The 17,885-nt window shown below is 37.3% G+C and overlaps 3 protein-coding genes across 6 annotated transcripts in view; 1 reads left to right on the top strand and 2 right to left on the bottom strand.

Annotated features, from left to right (window-relative positions):
* The first annotated feature begins 79 nt into the window (after positions 1 to 79).
* LOC127176812 (protein LIAT1-like) lies at positions 80 to 9,731 on the top strand. 2 transcript variants are annotated; one of them, XM_051128603.1, is made up of 3 exons: positions 80 to 404; positions 484 to 904; positions 9,475 to 9,731. In XM_051128603.1, the coding sequence occupies exons 2-3, from the start codon at positions 606 to 608 to the stop codon at positions 9,479 to 9,481; spliced, it is 306 nt and encodes a 101-aa protein (XP_050984560.1). In that variant the 5' UTR covers positions 80 to 404; positions 484 to 605; the 3' UTR covers positions 9,482 to 9,731. The 2 variants fall into 2 exon arrangements, with proteins under 2 accessions (XP_050984560.1, XP_050984562.1); XM_051128605.1 differs by having other exon boundaries at positions 522 to 904.
* rflnb (refilin B) lies at positions 1,534 to 4,105 on the bottom strand. The gene is made up of 3 exons (XM_051128602.1): positions 3,435 to 4,105; positions 3,030 to 3,109; positions 1,534 to 2,916 (listed from the first exon to the last, which is right to left on the bottom strand). The coding sequence occupies exons 1-3, from the start codon at positions 3,627 to 3,629 to the stop codon at positions 2,601 to 2,603; spliced, it is 591 nt and encodes a 196-aa protein (XP_050984559.1). The 5' UTR covers positions 3,630 to 4,105; the 3' UTR covers positions 1,534 to 2,600.
* vps53 (VPS53 subunit of GARP complex) overlaps positions 5,626 to 17,885 on the bottom strand; it is a 34,792-nt gene continuing 22,532 nt past the window's right edge. For 2 of the 3 annotated variants that reach the window (XM_051128587.1, XM_051128585.1), the window contains exons 15-22: positions 17,724 to 17,871; positions 16,658 to 16,740; positions 16,468 to 16,546; positions 14,523 to 14,671; positions 14,367 to 14,436; positions 14,152 to 14,289; positions 8,849 to 8,953; positions 5,626 to 7,042 (exon numbers count right to left, since the gene is read on the bottom strand). In XM_051128587.1, coding sequence (XP_050984544.1) covers positions 6,869 to 7,042; positions 8,849 to 8,953; positions 14,152 to 14,289; positions 14,367 to 14,436; positions 14,523 to 14,671; positions 16,468 to 16,546; positions 16,658 to 16,740; positions 17,724 to 17,871 — 946 coding nt within the window. In that variant the 3' untranslated portion in view covers positions 5,626 to 6,868. The remainder of the gene's footprint in view (positions 7,043 to 8,848; positions 8,954 to 14,151; positions 14,290 to 14,366; positions 14,437 to 14,522; positions 14,672 to 16,467; positions 16,547 to 16,657; positions 16,741 to 17,723; positions 17,872 to 17,885) is intronic. The other variant, XM_051128586.1, reaches the window with a different exon arrangement.

Raw genomic sequence — 17,885 nt, forward strand, 5'->3', positions numbered from 1 at the left:
TAATGCTCTATGCCCCGCCCACTCCAATGTTTTCATCCAAAACCAAATGCTTCCGATAAAAACAGACGTTCTGCGCGGATAAGCACAAACGCTTCCTATGAATTCTGCAAAGAAAAACAGTTATAAAAACGACATGTTAGCACATTTTGACTGAAAAACAAATCATATTTATTTGTATTTCCTCGAGGAAATTTGCTGTGTAGTGAGTTGCCATGGAGATATATTTAGTATACTTATTAGTGTTACAGTGAGGCACGGAAAGGACGTTTTTGACTACTAACTACTGGACGTTTTTGACGTCCAGTAGTTAGTTGTAGTTGTTTCCACTAAATAAAAACAGCAAATTAACACTCTGAATCAACGATCAAGAAACTGGATCAAAAAACGTCAAATCAGACCAACAGGTGGGTAGTTGAAAGTGCTGTTAAAGCCACTAGTTTTGGCATATTCACAATAGTTTAACAATAATCGTCTAAATCACAGGTTTCTTGATATTGTCACCATCTCGGTTATCTCTTAAGACACTTAAGTGGAAAACAACACTAGAAGAAACCCCTAGAACAGACCAGAGTCTCTCTAAATAGTCTAAAGCAGCGCCTAAGATCATGAGAAAGCCAAAGAACAAGTCTGGAGGACACGCATGCTCCCAGAAGACTAGAAAACAGCAAAAACCTATTAAACAGCACAAAAAGATGTCAGTATCTACAGCCGGGCCCAACCAATCTAAAAAGATGCCACCAAAGACAGCCATGAGCCAGTCCCAGGAAAGTCTGAGGTGGGTGGGAGTGCTGGCCGACCCTGTAAGAGAAGAAAAGAGGATTGAGATCTATAAAGCTAACAGAAGGAAGCGCTATCTGACTGCTCAAGAAGATCTCATGAAGAGCTTGGCCTGCCCTGACATCCAGTAAAGTTCTTGTATTAATAAGACTTATACATATAGCCTTCATATTTAATCTAAATGGCATATTTGTGACCCTAGACCACAAAACCAGTCATAAGGGTCAATTTTCTGAATTATACATAACCTGAAAGCTGAATAAATATGCTTTCTATTGATGTATGGTTTGTTAGGAGAATATTTGGCTGAGATACAACTTTTTGAAAATCTGAACCCGAGGGTGCAAAAAAAATAAAAAATCAAAATATTGAGAAAATCACTTTTAAAGTTGTCCAAATTAAGTTCTTAGCCATGCATATTACAAATCAAAAATTAAGTTTTAATATATATACACTTGGAAATTTACAAAATATCTTAATAGAACATTATCTTTACTTAACACCCTAATGATTTTTGGCATAAAAGAAAAATGAATCATTTTGATCCATATTTTTGGTTATTGCTACAAATATACCTTAAGACTGGTTTTGTGGTCCAGGATCACATTGTAATACTGTATCTGTAATACTTACTCACATCTCTAGAGGGCTCTGAAGAACAACAAATGACAAGATTACTAGTTGCACTACTTTGTATTTGAAGTTTGCAATGCAAACATTAAGGACAATGCACATTTTAGCACAAAAAAACCCAACTTGTCACTTTAAAATGTATTTATTTCATTTCAACAGTTAATAACCATCTTAAAGGAATTAGAGTTAAAAAGAATAAATTTTACACAGCACAGCTACAGATTTTAAAAACCAGCACATTTGTGACACACACTTGATCAATAACTGTGCACAGAATTAAAGAGAAAACCAGAACAGGAAATAAATAGGAAAAAGTGCCACTGACAAAAACATTTTTAAACTGAAATGCTGTTATTTACATTATAATTTACTTTAAGATACCTCAGTCTAATGTGACCCCACTTCTCATTTTTCCTTCACGGGTAACAATACAAAGAACGACTTACTAAAACCAAGCAGATCTGTGGAAGTTAGCTAGCCATTACATAAAGAAAATATGGATAACAGCATAAATGTCCTAATGAAGACTTACAGTAGTAAAAAAAAATGCAGATAAGGTTAGTTAAAGATGGAGTTAATGTTTTAACCCAGATAGACTCACAACTCCTGTGCAAAGACACCCTAACCCTGTTTTTTCAGAAAGCAATTTTTAGGTCCTAAAATATGAACCCTTCTATAGCTCAGTAAGATTGAACCTGTTAAATGAAACGTGAAAGACATACTTGAACTCCACCTTTGTAACTCAACCCTGAAATACACTATTTTATTATTTTAACACTCAATTTATGGTGGGCAAATCAGTTTCCTCACATTTCTCTATGGCCAACTGTCATCTTCAAATTTAAATCTTCAATCTAATGGTGGTCCAAAATCAGAGCAGAATATCTGAAACTTGAATCTCACTATTAAATCAACCACATTTCTACATACAACCATTGTACATTACCACTGAGAACTGATGGAGAAAGCCCAAATCTCCATTTTTGCTGTTCCTAACCTTCAAACAGAGCAACACAGTTGCTTACTTTCCTTAAACTAAAACTACACGTCTGTCTAGGGATCCCCTTTCCAACTGGCAACAATTTCAGTCCGAGTTTCCTTTTTTCCCTCTTGGGACTCAATGAATTCAGGCGGTGGTTTATAATTGGTACATATGGGCGTAATGTCAGGCACAGATGCCCGTGTGTCTTTCAAAGACCAGCCTGACAATCGGAAGCCTGCAGCTCTACTGCAGAGAAGAAGCGCTTGGACAGCTTGTGCCCATCATAATTAAGCTGGGTGGTGTAGAAGGTCCGGGTGTGTTTGGGGTACACTATGGTGGTGCTCTGGTAGCGCTGCACCCGCTGACGGGGCTGGAACTCCAGTTGGGTCTTGTAATGTCTCCAGGTGCTCTGAGGCAGGGCCAACACCGTCTGGCTGCACATCTCCAGACCCAAACCCTTGGGCTGCAGGGTCACGTCCTGGATGAAGTGCCGATCTGAATCATAACGCACTGACGACGTGTATCTGTAAGAACACGTGTAACGTGTTAGTGCTACATATGAATTGCACCTGCCCAGAGCAAATCGCATAAATCCCAAAATCGTGACTCAGTCACAGTTAAAAAAAACAAAACTCACCTTATTTCTTTTAGTGGCAGAGGATCAAGTTCAATTCCTTCTCCGTAGGAAAATGCATGCAACTGGCGATTATTAGGAACCTGTAATTAGGAATAATTGTTAAAATAAACGTTTTTTTAAATTTAGATTTAAAAAAATAATTTAAGTAGCATGCATAGTAAACATAAATTAAATCTTATATTGCTCATTCTAAGTATGTATACAACAACAGAAAAACAAAAATTACACCAAAACGGTAATATTTAAAATAAATAAAATATTACTGGCCTTTTTCGTTTTTTCACAAAAATATAAATATTGTTATTTTATATAAATGTAAATAGTAATGTTTATATTCATTAATATGAATATTTATTATACTTTTTGTACTATTAAATGTTATGGATTTGCATTAAGGACTCATACCACAGCTGTCCCTCTGTTCTCGTCTTCTGTAATCGGGGTTCCAGCCCCGCTGCCCTGCAGTAGCCAAACGCTCGGGCTCGGGCTCGGACTCGGAGGCAGACCGGAGTCCGGACTGTCCAGTGGCCGATCTGCTTTGAAATTCATATCCAGCGGATCATCGTCACACACATTCCGCAAGTTCAGTCTTCCCACCATTGCTTTTAAAGTTGCTCAACACTTGCGGGTCAGTTCCACAAGCTCTTCAAATAATGCAGTTAAATCGAATTATGCGCAAAAATGTGTTTCTCTGTTGTTCTTCTTGTGGGCAACCCAGTCTAACAGTGATCCGGGCGGTTGGTATAAAGTAAACCAGCTGTGTGATGCCGTGAACGATCGTCGATAATCCGTTTCGTGGCGCTGGTTCACCGCTCCCGTTTCCTCGGAGACTTTGAAACGCAGATCTGAAGAAGCTGCGAATGTGCTTGTTGTCGCCAAGTTCAAATGGCTTTATATGTTAGTCAGAGCAAAATGGAAACTTCCCTGCTCTTGAGCACATTCAGTCGGGGGGTCATAGCCGGGGAAGGTAGCGCAAGTTTCCCCGCTTGTCAGGCTGCCTGCATTCAAAATTGTCCACACTCAAAGACGTTCATTGTTTTACAAGTGCCTGCAAGAAGGGAGACGCCTTTAAAACTGCCTCCCAGTGCTGATTGGAGTGCCAATTAGAGAGAGTCAGGAGGCCCTCCCTTTAAACGCGGGCCAACTTCACGTCAAGAATACAAACAAGTCAAGTTAAAAATCACACAAATCAGTTAAGAAAGGAAGAAAAAAGAAAAGGGAAAACTGTTTCACTAGGATCAATCTATCGTTCCATCTATCGTTCTGTCATTCTGTTGATCCATCTATCTATCAGTGCATTAATCTATCCATCCTTCCATCTGTTCATCCATTAATCCATCCATCAGTTCATCAATCCGTTCGTCTTCCATCCATCCATCCATCTGTTCATCCATCCATCCATCGTTCTATCATCCGTTAATCCATCCATCAGTTCATCAATCCGTTCATCGTCCATCCATCCATCTGTTCATCTATCGTTTTATTCTATCGTTCTGTTGTTCTATTCATCTATCTCTCTATATCTGTTGTTCTATCAGTTCATCCATCCATCTGTCGTTCTGTTGTTCTGTTGATCCATCCATCTGTTCATCCATCTATCATTCTATTGTTCCATTCATCTATCTCTCTATATCTATCATTTTGTCGTTCTATCAGTTCATCCATCCATCGATCTTTCTGTTGTTCTATCTATTCATCCATCCATCATCTATCGTTCTGTTGTTCTATCATTTTGTTCTATCGTTCTGTTGTTCTATTCATCTATCTCTCTATATCTGTCGTTCTATCAGTTCATCCATCCATCATTCTGTTGTTCTATCGTTCTGTTGTTCTATTCATCTATCTCTCTATATCTGTCGTTCTATCAGTTCATCCATCCATCATCTGTCGTTCTGTTGTTCTATCATTTTGTTCTATCGTTCTGTTGTTCTATTCATCTATCTCTCTATATCTATCATTCTGTCGTTCTATCAGTTCATCCATCCATCTGTCTTTCTGTTGTTCTATCCATTCATCCATCCATCCATCCATCTATCGTTCTGTTGTTCTATCGTTCTGTTATTCTATTCATCTATCTCTCTATATCATCGTTCTGTCGTTCTATCCATCTATCCATCCGTTCATCCATCTATCGTTCTGTTGTTCTATTCATCTATCTCTCTATATCTATCATTCTGTCGTTCTATCTAGCGTTCTATCTGTCAGTTAATTCATCCATCCGTTTTGTTCTATCATTCTGTTCTCTCTATAATTCTGTCGTTCTATCTATCGTCCTGTCTTTCTGTCAGTTAATTCATCCATCCATCTGTTGTTCTATCGTTCTGTTGTTCTATCTACCTCTCTATTGTCCGTTAATCTATCCATCCGTTCGCCATCCATCCATCCATCTGTTCAACTATACATCCACCAGTATATTTATTCTTCCATCCATCCATCATCCATCCTTCTGTTCATCCATCCATCCATCCGTCCTTCCAACCATTCATCATCCACCAATCTGTTCATCTATTCATCCATCTATTGCTCTATCTGTACATTCACCCATGCATCAGTCAGTCCATCCATTCATCCATTCATTCAGTTTTGTCAGAGGCAATACAGTCAACAGATTTTTATTGACAAGAATTTATATCTGCAGATATTAAAAAGACATCATCCTATTCACAGAAGGCAGGAATGTTTTCATTATAAGCAATCAACAGTATAAATCACAGGCAGAAATCAATGCAAATAATATTGCAATCAAACATCACAGTAGCCCATCAGACACATAAATCATACATTCATTGCAAACATTTTAGCTTTGATATGCACTGCTGCTGAGGTCTTTTAACAAGTACAAAGCCATGTGCAGAGAATAAACAATTAAGAAGGAGAGGGTGATGATGGATTAAATGATTACAGTAAACCGATTCCAGAGTACATATAATGAGTTATTAAAAGGACTATAAAATAAGTTATGTCAAACAATAGACAAAAACAAAAACTTTCTTTACACAAATGAACAGCAGATGACGTAAAGTAAAAGAATGTATTCTCAATGTGCACACTAATATTTCTGCATTCCAATAATCTCCCATGAACTACAGTTATTGTTCGTGGGGAAAATATGCCTACCATGGGAAAGCATGGGAGGTAAATATGTCTTCCTTACAGCTCCTGTAGGGTTAAAACATCTACAATGTGTTTCTTTTTTCACCCCAACCTGGGAAAGCATTTCAAAAGCCAAAACAACTGGTTTGTCATTTCAGCAGGAGACAGGAAATCCCAAGCTCCTCTGTTGTGGAGCACCTGAGATCTCACTCTCCTAATCCACAGGCACCTTTACCCAGAGCAACGGCCAAGTTCCACACAGCCGTTTACTGTTATAGTGAGGGGACAATTATAAAAACATTGGCTTTAAATCATTTTGATGTTGAAATCCCAGGCTAGAAGACTTTGTGCCAGAATAGCAGCAGGTTACTTTTCTGAGCCACACTGCCCTCTGTTTTGCTTTAAGTGCAAGCATATTTCAAAGAAACATGCAACGTAAATGACACTGTGGGTATTAGTGTTGTAAAGTGGAAGAAAAAAGGGGGGAAAAAGGCAAAATGACTCATACATGCCAGTAATGTGTTGAGGTTCAGGAAAGGACTTGAATCATAAGGCTCATAGTAATGCCAGTCATGAAAGCCTCAGATCTGTAAAAGAACAAATACATACAGAAGACACAGCAGTACTATTTACACACCAATTCTCAGCATGATAAAAATGGAGTGGAGACATGTTTTCAGACTGTGCTGCATATCCAGACAGAGTGCTCACATTTTTATATTGATGGGAATAAGACTCCTCCTGATTTATTGAATCCTCTTTTTGATGAGCTTTTCCAGTTTGCGGATACGGGATGATTCTTGTTCAGGGGTGGGGGCACTGAAGGACAATGATGGACCACTGTCTGGTCCAGATGGTGGATTAGGCAACCTCTGTCTGAACAGCTCTAGCATGGTGCTCTGCTCACTCCGTTTTAGGCCCTATAGATTGAGAGGAGAAAGAGGTAGACACTTCAGGCTAATATATTTCAAAGATCTTTTCAATCATTTGTGACTACTGGATAAGGTGCTTTTTAAAAGTCATTTTGACTCTCTAATGAATCAGTTAGACCTGACCTGACTATATAGAATGATTCGTTCACAAATTGGACATATGGTATAGTCACCAAATACAAACTCAAATAGTATAACTATACATTATTATATATAAAAAAGATAGATTTCTCGATTTTAATCAATTCTCATTTTTATGAAATTATACTGATTCTTAAAGAAGTCCACTTCCAGAACAACAATTTACAGATAATGTACTCACCCCCTTGTCATCCAAGATGTTCATGTCTTTCTTTCTTCAGTCGTAAAGAAATTGTTTTTTAAGAAAACATTTCAGCATTTTTCTCTATATAGTGGACTGCTATGGTGCCCCGAGTTTGAACTTCTAAAATGTAGTTTAAATGCGGCTTCAAACGATTCCAAATGTGGTTGTAAACGATCCCAGCAGAGGAAGAAGGGTCTTATCTAATCTAACGATTAGTTATTTTTATAAAAATAATACAATTTATATACTTTTTAATGTCAAACGCTCATCTTGTATTGTTCTGGAAGTGGACTTTCTTATTTAAATCCCAAGAATCGAGCCTGTTTTTAGTTAGTGAACGTAATGTAGTGCACCTCACATCCAATAAAATCGCAATAAGATTTGTGCTTTGCTACTTTTAATATAAAAGTCTCCGATTTCAAATTCTGTCTATTTTATTACAAAATTCAAACAATAGATACCATTTTGCCGCTGTGTAATGTGGAGTGACAGATCGCTGTAGTACCTCAGTTCAAGAGAAGCACTGCAAAGTGCATGTGAACCGATCGTCTCCTCAGGTTTAATACAAGTTATAGCACAAAACAAACATGAATGACAATCGGAAGGTATGTTACAAGAAGAAAAAAACTAATAGTTAACTATTAGTTAACTATTATATATCCAAAGTAATCGATACTTTCTATTTGAATATATTTTAAAACGTAATTTATTCCTGTGATCAAAGCTAAAGCATCATTACATTTCAGAAATAATTCTAATATGTTGACTTGCTGTTCAAGAAACATTTTTTATTATTATCAAAATCAATTATTAAAATCAAAAAACAGCTGAGTACATTTTTTTCAGGATTCTTTGATGTATAGAAAGATCCAAAGATTAACATTTATCTGAAATAAAAAGCTTTTGTAACATTATACACTATATGAAAAGCCTGGAGTCAGTATACATTTTTTGGGGAAAGAAAATATAGAATAAGACATTTATAATGTTACAAAAGATTTCTATTTTAGATAAATGCTCTTCTTCTGAACATTCTATTTATTAGAGAAACCTGAAAAAATTCTACTCAGCTGTTTTCAACATAATAGTAATAATAAATGTTTTTTAAACAGCAAATCAGAATATTAGAATAATTTCTGAAGGATCATGTGACTGGAGTAATGATGCTAAAAATTCAGCTTTAAAATCACATGAATAAATTACATTTTAAAATATATTTAATTTAAACAGACAACAGTTATTTGTTGTCTCTGTTTTTACAGTCTTGCTGTACTTTGGATCAAATAAATGCAGGCTTGGTGAGCAGATGATACTTCTTTAAAAAAAATATTACAAATCTTACTGTTCACTTTTGACTGGTAATATATAAATAATTTTAACCATTTATATGGTTAAACCATACTTTTATGTGGGAACCCTGATTTACTGGTGGTGAGACCTCATGAAATATGAGGATAAAACAGACCCACCTTCATGTCTAGAATCTTCTGGAACGTCTCCGGATTGCTGTCAGCAAGGAGCTTGATGTAGTTGTCCACAAAGACCACGGATGGCTCGTGAGGGGCCATGACCACCTGAGAGGTGAGGAGAAACATATCAGTTAAACTCCAGCTGGGTTCTCCAAAATCTCAAATACAAAACATTACCATGAGATCCACTGCTCTGGGAACAGGAGATCAGATACAGTGATCTGACACTGACAAAAAAAAACACTAAACAAAGACAAAAACTTGAAGTGTCTATTTAAGGCGCTCTTTTAACGGTGTAATTACTCTATGCTTGAATGAAGCTGAATTAGCCTCACCGGTAATTTTTGGTGAGGTATAATAAGAGAGTCTCAATTGAGCAGTAAAAAGAGGTTAAATGGGGTACAGGCCTGCATTGTGAATCTGTTTCGTTCTCCCTCCCAAGGGTGGGAGGAAAAAAAATGTTTAACTATATCTTGCAACTATTTAGATTTGTAAAAGGGCAGAAGAACACATGGCTGACAGATACGACCGGGGGGGCTGGGGGGGGGAAGTATTTTAATCAGCATCCTGTGCAACATTTCCCTTTATACAATCCCCATTATTCTTCCTTTTCTTTTTACTCTCAGTACCTGAAGGCATAAGCCAGGATATGCGGATAAGGGTCAAAGCAAAGTGGGACACGGAACACTTCAGATGGTCTTGAATTCTGAACGTTCCCTTCTTACCACAGAGTGATTTACTTAGCGACCGTCCTGGAGACAGGCCAAGGAAAAGCCTTGAGGAGGCTTGTTGCAGTTACCTCGTAAATGAGAAAGAAAGAATAGAGAAAACGAGAGGAGGGGGAGAAAGTCTGCCTTTCCGTTCATTTCCAAAAGAGCCACAATGGGGGGGGTAGAAGCGAGACAGGCGAAAATGAAAAAAAAAAAAAAAAAAAAAAAAAAAAGACTGTGGAAAACAGCCACGTCTCACAGGCAGCAGCATGCTTGGCTCGCGCTGCCTCCTTCAGCTTCACATCTCTCTGAGGTTTGGGCCCTAGGATGGGCAGGAACCCGTTCCCAGCCAAGGAAAGAGAGAAAAAGTGAAGACATCTTTAACAGATTACTCTCCACGTTTAGCCTGTAATGAGCGTCATGTGGACAGCCAAGCCACCACCAGCAATGGAGGTCCTATTTCACCCATAAACCGCTTAACTGGTGTCACACTTCACTGATGTAATTTATCAACGATTAAGAAAGAACGATGACAGAGCGAGACCGAGGTGGAAAACGAATGTGCTATCGTTCCACCAAACAGAATATCCCACGTTGATTTGTTTGGCCACATGGCAGCAGAAGCCTTGATCTTAAGGAGCGTATTGAAGTATGAACGGCTCTTCCAGGAACCGCAGAGCAAAATGCTGATGAAGATGGAAGTAATTACCTGAGAGGCACCTGGGGCCCAACAAAGCCAATCGTTAAATGCCAACCAGGTTTTAAAGACCCACCATGTGAAAGTCAAGATCAAGGCTGTCTCTCTTACGCAGACCTTTAAGTGTCCATGAATGGCCACTGGTCATGTGTTCATCAGATCTGACTTGTATAGTGATCAGTGATGGCTTATTTATGGAGAAAAAAAGTAAAGAGATATAGACTGCCGTTCAAAAGTTTGGGATCAGTAAGATTTTATGTTTTTTAAAGAAGTCTCTCAAGGCCCGTTTACACCAAGAATGAGAACAATAACTGTAACTATAAAAATAAAGTTATATAAATTGTTTCAAACTTAAAGGGGTGCTATTATGCATTTTTACTTTTTGAATTTTAGTCAGTGTGTGGTGTGTATCTCTGGGCATAAAAAAGATCTACAAAGTTACAAATCTCAAAGTCCGCTCCAAAAGGAGATATTTCGTTTTTTTTTTTTTTTTTTTAAATCTCTTTCCAAGAACTACAAGGAACGGCTCCTTTGGACTACAACGTTTGTTTTCCGCATGCAATGATGTCACAAAGCGGTCCATTAGAATAGCATTAAAGGAACACTCCACTTTGTTTGAAAATAGGCTCATTGTCCAACTCCCTTAGAGTTAAACAGTTGAGTCTTACTGTTTTTAAATCCATTCAGCCAATCTCCGGGTCTGGCGGTAGCACTTTTAGCATAGTTTAGCACAGATCATTAAATTTGATTAGACCGATAGCATCTTGCTCGAAAAATGACCATATACTGTATAATGACAATATTTTTCCTATTTAAAATATGACTCTTCTGTAGTTACATCGTGTATAAAGGCGGACGAAGCCATATCGACCTAGAAAATCGCAACTTTTCATTTTTCGTCCGCCTCTGTACACAATGTAACTACAGAAGAGTCAACTTTTAAATAGGAAAAATATCAAAACTCTTTGGTCATTTTTGAGTGAGATGCTAACGGTCTAATCAGATTCAATGATCTATGCTAAGCTAGGCTTAAGCTACCCGGAGATTGGCTGAATGGATTCGAAAATGGTAAAACTCAACTGTTTATCTCTAGGGTAATTGGAAGATGAGCCTATTTAAAAAAAAAAAAAAAGTGGAGTGTTCCTTTAAATTAAATCCATAATATGCTGATAATATTATCAATGACGGAAACAGTTGGGCTGCTTGCAATCTGATACTTTTTTCAGGATTTTTCGATAAATAAAAAGTAAAAAAAAGAACAGCATTTATTAAAAATAGAGATATTTTCTAACAATAGTCTTTGCTATCACCTTTTTAAATCAATTAGTTTATATTGTTACAAAATACTTCTTATTTAAAAAAATAAGTTTATACAGTTCTTTTTTACCTTTTATTTATTAAAGAATCCTGAAAAACTTTATCACAGGTTCCAACTAAATATTAAGCAGCACAACGGTTTTCAACAATGATAATAAACTCGCATATTACAATGATTTCTGAAGGATTATGTGACACTAAAGTCTGGATTTTTGATCAAATAAATGCAGCCTTTATGAGCATATGAAACTTGTTAAAAAACATTAAAAATCTTTTAAGTCCCAAACTTTTGAATGGCAGTGCAACTCTATCTATTAAAAAGTTTATTTTACCAAAACTTTCATGATACCAAAAATTCATACAACACTGTAAAAAAATGATTAAATTTGAATGTTGAAACTTAACTTTTTGATTTTGAAATTCTTGAACGAATCAAGCTGTTTAATCCAATTTAATGTAGGCTTTTTTTCTTGAGTGTCAGCAATTTGTGTTTCAAAGATGAGCAAAAGTCTTATGGGTTTGAACCAACAAGAGGGTAAGTAATTAATTTTCATTTTTGGGTTGGTGAATTGGTTGGTTAATTTTTTTTTTAAAGGCATTCCAGCTTCCTTAGCTATTTTCATCTTGAGTAACAATTTCTAATATGCTGATAAAGTTTGCTTTTGATAAAAACTTGTTTGGATGGGTTCAGGTTTGACTTTCTTCGAAAAGGTTTACAGAGTAACATAAGAAAACATAATTTCCTAAGAGAACATAAACCAGCACAAGTAAATAATGACACTGGACTCTGGCATTAATAGCATGACCTATTTCTTTAAGACTTTTTAAAGTCTGCCTGTGTTTTCTTATAGTGTTTTTGTCTTCTGTAAATGATCTTTGCATGATCTTGCACAATTAGAGCTGAACCCAGTGTGAACATTAGAAGGATTAAGGCTGAATTCCAGGCCGTTAAAAGACCAGAAGCAGGAAAGCCCCGGAGAGCCTAATAAAAGCCTGTGGAGCATGTGTAGGGCTGGAGATAGGGGTCAAGGAGAAGAAGGTGGGTCTGGAGATCAGGGGGAAGAAGATCCACTGAGGCGCAAGCCATCCATTCCTTCCAGTTGTATTTGATACAACATAGACCTTTCAGACCTCCAACCAGAACATCTGTCTACACATAATATTAAAGGGGACATATCATGGAAACCATGACTTTCCTCATGCATCTGAATTTATGCAGACATACTCTAACGTTTAAAACTAAATTTGTCAGCTTTCCTGGACCATTTATTAAAACTAAAGGTGCATAATTGGGTCAGAAATCATCATACACCCCATGTATTAAAACTGACTAGACTCGTCACTCTACTTTGCAGGTGAAATATGCTCATTTAAAGCCTATTCACACCAAGATAAATGTTTGGTGAAAAGCATATTTGGCTAAACATCTGTTAGCGCACTTGTTCGCAGTTGCACAACGCTTTGTGTACCCAGGGTTTTTCAGGTTTATCACCACCTACTGTCAAAGAGTGAAACTGCAGTTTAATTTTGTCCATCTGCCATCTTTTTTAAAGGGATAGTCCACCCAAAAATAAAAGTTATCCCATGATTTACTCACCCTCAAGACATGCTAGGAATATATGAGTTTACAAATGACTTATATAGACCCTTTTCACAAGCCTGTGATGACGTGTTTCAACAGTCATCCTCATCATAGATCCTGTTTTATGTTTTGATTTTGAAAAATATGTATGTACATTTATAACACTATACTTTGTATTATATCACATTTTCATCAAGTTACAAAAAAAACTAGTCAGCGCTACGCAAGGGTGTTTCTAATGCCGTGTTCTGACTGCCAATAACGGTCTCAATTTTTTTCCTTTGACTGAAAGTTGTATAATTTTTCTTTTGCTATTTGAGCAAACGGGAATGCAAAAAATATATTTGTGGGACTCTCCCATTCACTGCTCTCGGATTTTATCCAACTATGATGACTTCCACTATGAGAAACCCAGAAATGTGAGAAAGGTCCATTAAAAATCCTCTCTGCTCCAAGCGTTATAATGGCAGTGAATGGGTGTTGAGATTGTAAAGTCCAATAAAGTGCATCTATCCATCATAAAAAGTACTCCACACGGCTCCGGGGGGGTTAATAAATGAAGCGAATCGATGCATTTGAGTATGAAAAATACTCATATTTAAAACTTAATCTCTAGCTTTCGCTAACTGTTGTACATGCAATTACAAAAATGTCATAAAAGTGGAAAGTTTGAACCCCATTGTCTGTTACAAGTCTAAATTTAAAAATAAGTATAGATCTATGAGTGAGGATTATTAAACTGTGGACTGTTAAGGCTGCAGGCAGGAAAGCCAAGGCATGTGAGCACTTCCTGTCTCAGAGAGAGCTCATTAAACCAGACGCACAGAGCTTAGTAAATAACTCCAACCGAGCACTGCACCATGCAGAGCTTTATGAGCAGCTGATCATTAAAGACTTTCCTGTATTGAGCGTCTCATCAGGGAGGCCTGTTTAAAACTGAATCGGCTGAGCGAATTCTCAAATGTTTAATGGCTGTGAATGCACGTAAGGTTCCCACCTTGAGGATCATCTCCGCTCGAGTCATTCCTTTAACCACTATTTTGGTGTAGCTGGCCGGGGCTTTACGGACCACCTGAGAGCCAATGGAAGGGAGGTCTAGAAGAACCGTCTTGAGGGAATGTGTGTCCAGGAGTAACTGTTTAGAAGAAAGAAAATAAGGTGTTCTGAAGGTTCTTGAAACCCAAACATCCCAGTTTTTTAATCTCTACCTACCTGCTCTGCTCCAACCATGCTGATTGGTTTACACCTGAACAGGTGGTTGATGAACTTTGGAATGAAGGAGCTGAAAGGAATGGATGAAAGTAAAACAGTCAGTGTGTTATGAAAGAGTCTTTGTTGCACTGATTAGTGAGTGGCTGCGGTACCGACTTGGTGAACTTAATGCAGAACTGGGTGAAGTATTTCCGGGTGGAGGCCAGGTTGTCTCTAATGATGGGCACATTTTGTTTGATGTGCATGATTACAGAGGTCACATACGGGCTTTGGTCTCCCACATGTTCTACACTCTGCCAAGGCATCTGTACAAACATACACAAAGTCAACTTCAAGGCTAGTATAAATATTCTGAAGACACTTTCAAACATTGTTATTGTTGACTAAAACTGAAACTTGTAAAGGGATAGTTCACCCAAAAATGAAAATTCTGTCATTAATTACTTGGCCTCATGTCTTTACAAAGCCGCAAGACCTTCGTGCAACTTTGCAACACAAATTAAGATATTTTTAATGAATTCCGAGAGATTTCTGACCCTGCATAGACAGAAACGCAGCTGACTCATTCAAGGTCCAGAAAGGTAGTAAGGACAATGGTAAAACAGTTCATATGACATCTGTGGTTCATGCACGTCGAAGACTGACACAGAAGAGAAAAAATTGTTGGATAAAGTTATTTTTGTTTTCTTCGTGCACAAAAAGTATTCTTGTAGCTTCATAACATTAAGGTTGAACCACTGATGTCACATGGACTATTTTAACAATGTCCTTACTACCTTTCTATGTCTTGAACATTTCAGTTGCGCTGCTGTCTATGCAGGGTCAGTAAGGTCTCGGATTTCATCAAAAATATCTTAATTTGTGTTCTGAAGATGAACAAAGGTCTGATGGGGTTGGAACGACATGAGGGTGAGTAATGACAGAATTTTCATTTGTGGGTGAATCCCTTTAAAAACTGAAATAAAGATAAAATAAAAGTAAAAAATAAATGTTAAACGAAAAACACAAAATGAAAACACTAGAAACTAGAAATGTTGCCCTGGTAGTGCTAAAATGACTGCATGTAAACTAAAATAAAAACTGAGGGCAAACAGAAACAAAAAAAGCACATGGCAAAATTACTCAAAGTTAAGCTGGAATTAAAATAAAAGCTGAATATATGTGTGTATATATATATATATATATATATATATATATATATATAGACTAATATTAAAATTCTGCCTGATACCAAATTATTTTCATGTTATGGCCGGTGACCGATAAATGCATTCAGTGTTATTAAATTATTAGTGTTTTTATAGATGAAGTTTAGGTGAGTGTTAAATAACAGCAAAGGTAATTTAAAGGGATAGTTCACCCAAAAATGGAAGTTACTCCATGATTTACTCACCCTCAAGCCATCCTAGGTGTATATGACTTTCTTCCTTTAGACGAGTACAATCAAAGTTCTATTAAATATGTCCTGGCTCGTTCAAGCTTTATAATATTAGCAGTGGATGGGTGTTGATATTCAATACTTCAATAGTAGTCTAATAAAGTACATCCATCCATTATAAAATGCTCAACACGGCACCGGGGGTTAATAAAGGCCTCCTAAAGTAAATCGATGCATTTATGTAAGAAAAATATCCATATTTTATAAATAGCAGAAGCTAGAGATTACAGTTTATACGTTTTAAATATGGATATTTTTCTTACACAAACACATCAATTCGCTTCAGAAGCCCTTTATTAACTCCCCGGAGCTGTGTGGAGTACTTTTATGATGGATGGATGCACTTTATAGGACTGCTATTGGACTATTGAATCTCAACACCCATTCACTGCCATTATAAAGCTTGGAAGAGCCAAAACATTTTTCACACAACAATATAACTCTGACTGTATATGTCTGAAAGAAGAAAGTCATATACACCTAGGATGGCTTGAGGGTGAGTAAATCATGGGGTAATTTTTTGTTTTTGGGTGAACTCTCCATTTAAACGTACAAATCTGGGAAATCATAATCTTAATTAAATATCCAATATCAGCAGATAAGATACATTAAACTATAAAACCTTAATAAGGTCTGATAAATGCTTTGGTAATGATATGGTACCTTGCTCATAGCCGTGAGGGCTGGATCACATGCAGCGTCCAGGTCCTGAACCAAGAGCTGGATACTGTTTGAGATAACCCTGCCAAACAGAGAGATTCATGGGAAAATGACTTAACTAGTAATTAATTTCCTTAGGCAAATAGGTTTTTAACTTAGAATCGCAGATCAAGTTATTGTGACCGGTATTTACGTGCTAAACGTGTCCATCTCCCCAGTTAAGTTGATTCTCTCCATTAGGGACTTGTCCACCTTCTCCTTGAGCTTCTCTTCCAACTGTAAAAATGATATAGCACATCTACATCATTAAAGGTAACATACCATGAAAATCTGACTTTTTCCAGGTCCACAATGCATATACCATCCCAAAAAATGTGAGAAAGGATAACACTGGTAAACATTTTTCTGCAAATGTGAAAAAATAATTAGCTCCCCCGTGATGTAGAAAGAGGATCTTATTTGAATATTACCGCCCTTTAATCTGCACGTTTCCACCCATGGTGCTGTCATTGTGTTTTCGCAAGCGACAACAGTGTACCAGTTCTAACGCCATGGCAAAAGTTTGAGCAAAGCATGCCAACTGTTCTGTCTTTGGCTGCATAGATGAGCACAGAACACCATTTAGAGTCCCAGCCTCAGAGGAGACAAGAGAGCAGTGGATTTTTAAAATGTATTTACTGTATATTATGCTACTGCCACACAGATTTCTTTCCCGGCTATTTACCTTCACAGACATAACTGACTGTGTTTGTAACTCTTGTATGATTTTAACATAAACTTGTGTGTTTTGACAGTTCAAGCACAATATGACCCGAAAGAAAACTTAGTTTAGTACTGCTGTGTGACAACTGCTTTCTGTGTGCGTGTTTCCGATGTGTGCGCTCAGAAAAGTTTATCGGCAGTTGAAACTGATATTAAAACACAGGATTTCAGCACGATAGACGTGATGATCAAAACCAAACAAATGTTTTTTGGAAGAGTATCTTGCAGGTGCGAGCTGTAAAGGCACAGCTCTATTCTGGAAAAGGGGGCGGGGGCAACAACTCATTTGCATTTAAAGAGACATGCATGAAAACAGTGTGTTTCTGCTTCCACTCAAAATGGGCTTTTTTAAAATGATATAAAACATGATCTGTAGGGTATTTTGAGCTGACGACACCTGAGACTTATATTACATATTGTAAAAAAGGGCATAATAGGTCTCCTTTAAAAAACATATTCATTTGTAACATGTGAATGATGCATGTGTGGTGGGTCACCTGCTGTGTGGTAGCCAGGCAGTATTCGGCAGTGCTTAAGATGCTGCAAATAAGACACAGCTCTTCCATTGTGAACTTGGCCACTTCTGATCCCTCTTTCTCCTTTAGCAAGCTGCTGATGGTTAGACCACCACTATTGGTGCTGGTCCTGCATGCAAACAT

The sequence above is a fragment of the Labeo rohita genome, chromosome 15 (assembly GCF_022985175.1).
Source record: "Labeo rohita strain BAU-BD-2019 chromosome 15, IGBB_LRoh.1.0, whole genome shotgun sequence".
Taxonomy (NCBI): domain Eukaryota; kingdom Metazoa; phylum Chordata; class Actinopteri; order Cypriniformes; family Cyprinidae; genus Labeo; species Labeo rohita.

Excerpts from the sequence above, each read along its gene's own strand:
- rflnb (XM_051128602.1), bottom strand. The coding sequence starts at position 3,629 with ATGGTGGGAAGACTGAACTTGCGGAATGTGTGTGACGATGATCCGCTG. Across the intron at positions 3,110-3,434 it reads AGAACAGAGGGACAGCTGTG|GTTCCTAATAATCGCCAGTT; the intron begins GTATGAGTCCTT and ends TCCTAATTACAG. Across the intron at positions 2,917-3,029 it reads CTGCCACTAAAAGAAATAAG|ATACACGTCGTCAGTGCGTT; the intron begins GTGAGTTTTGTT and ends GTGTTCTTACAG.
- LOC127176812 (XM_051128603.1), top strand. The coding sequence starts at position 606 with ATGAGAAAGCCAAAGAACAAGTCTGGAGGACACGCATGCTCCCAGAAG.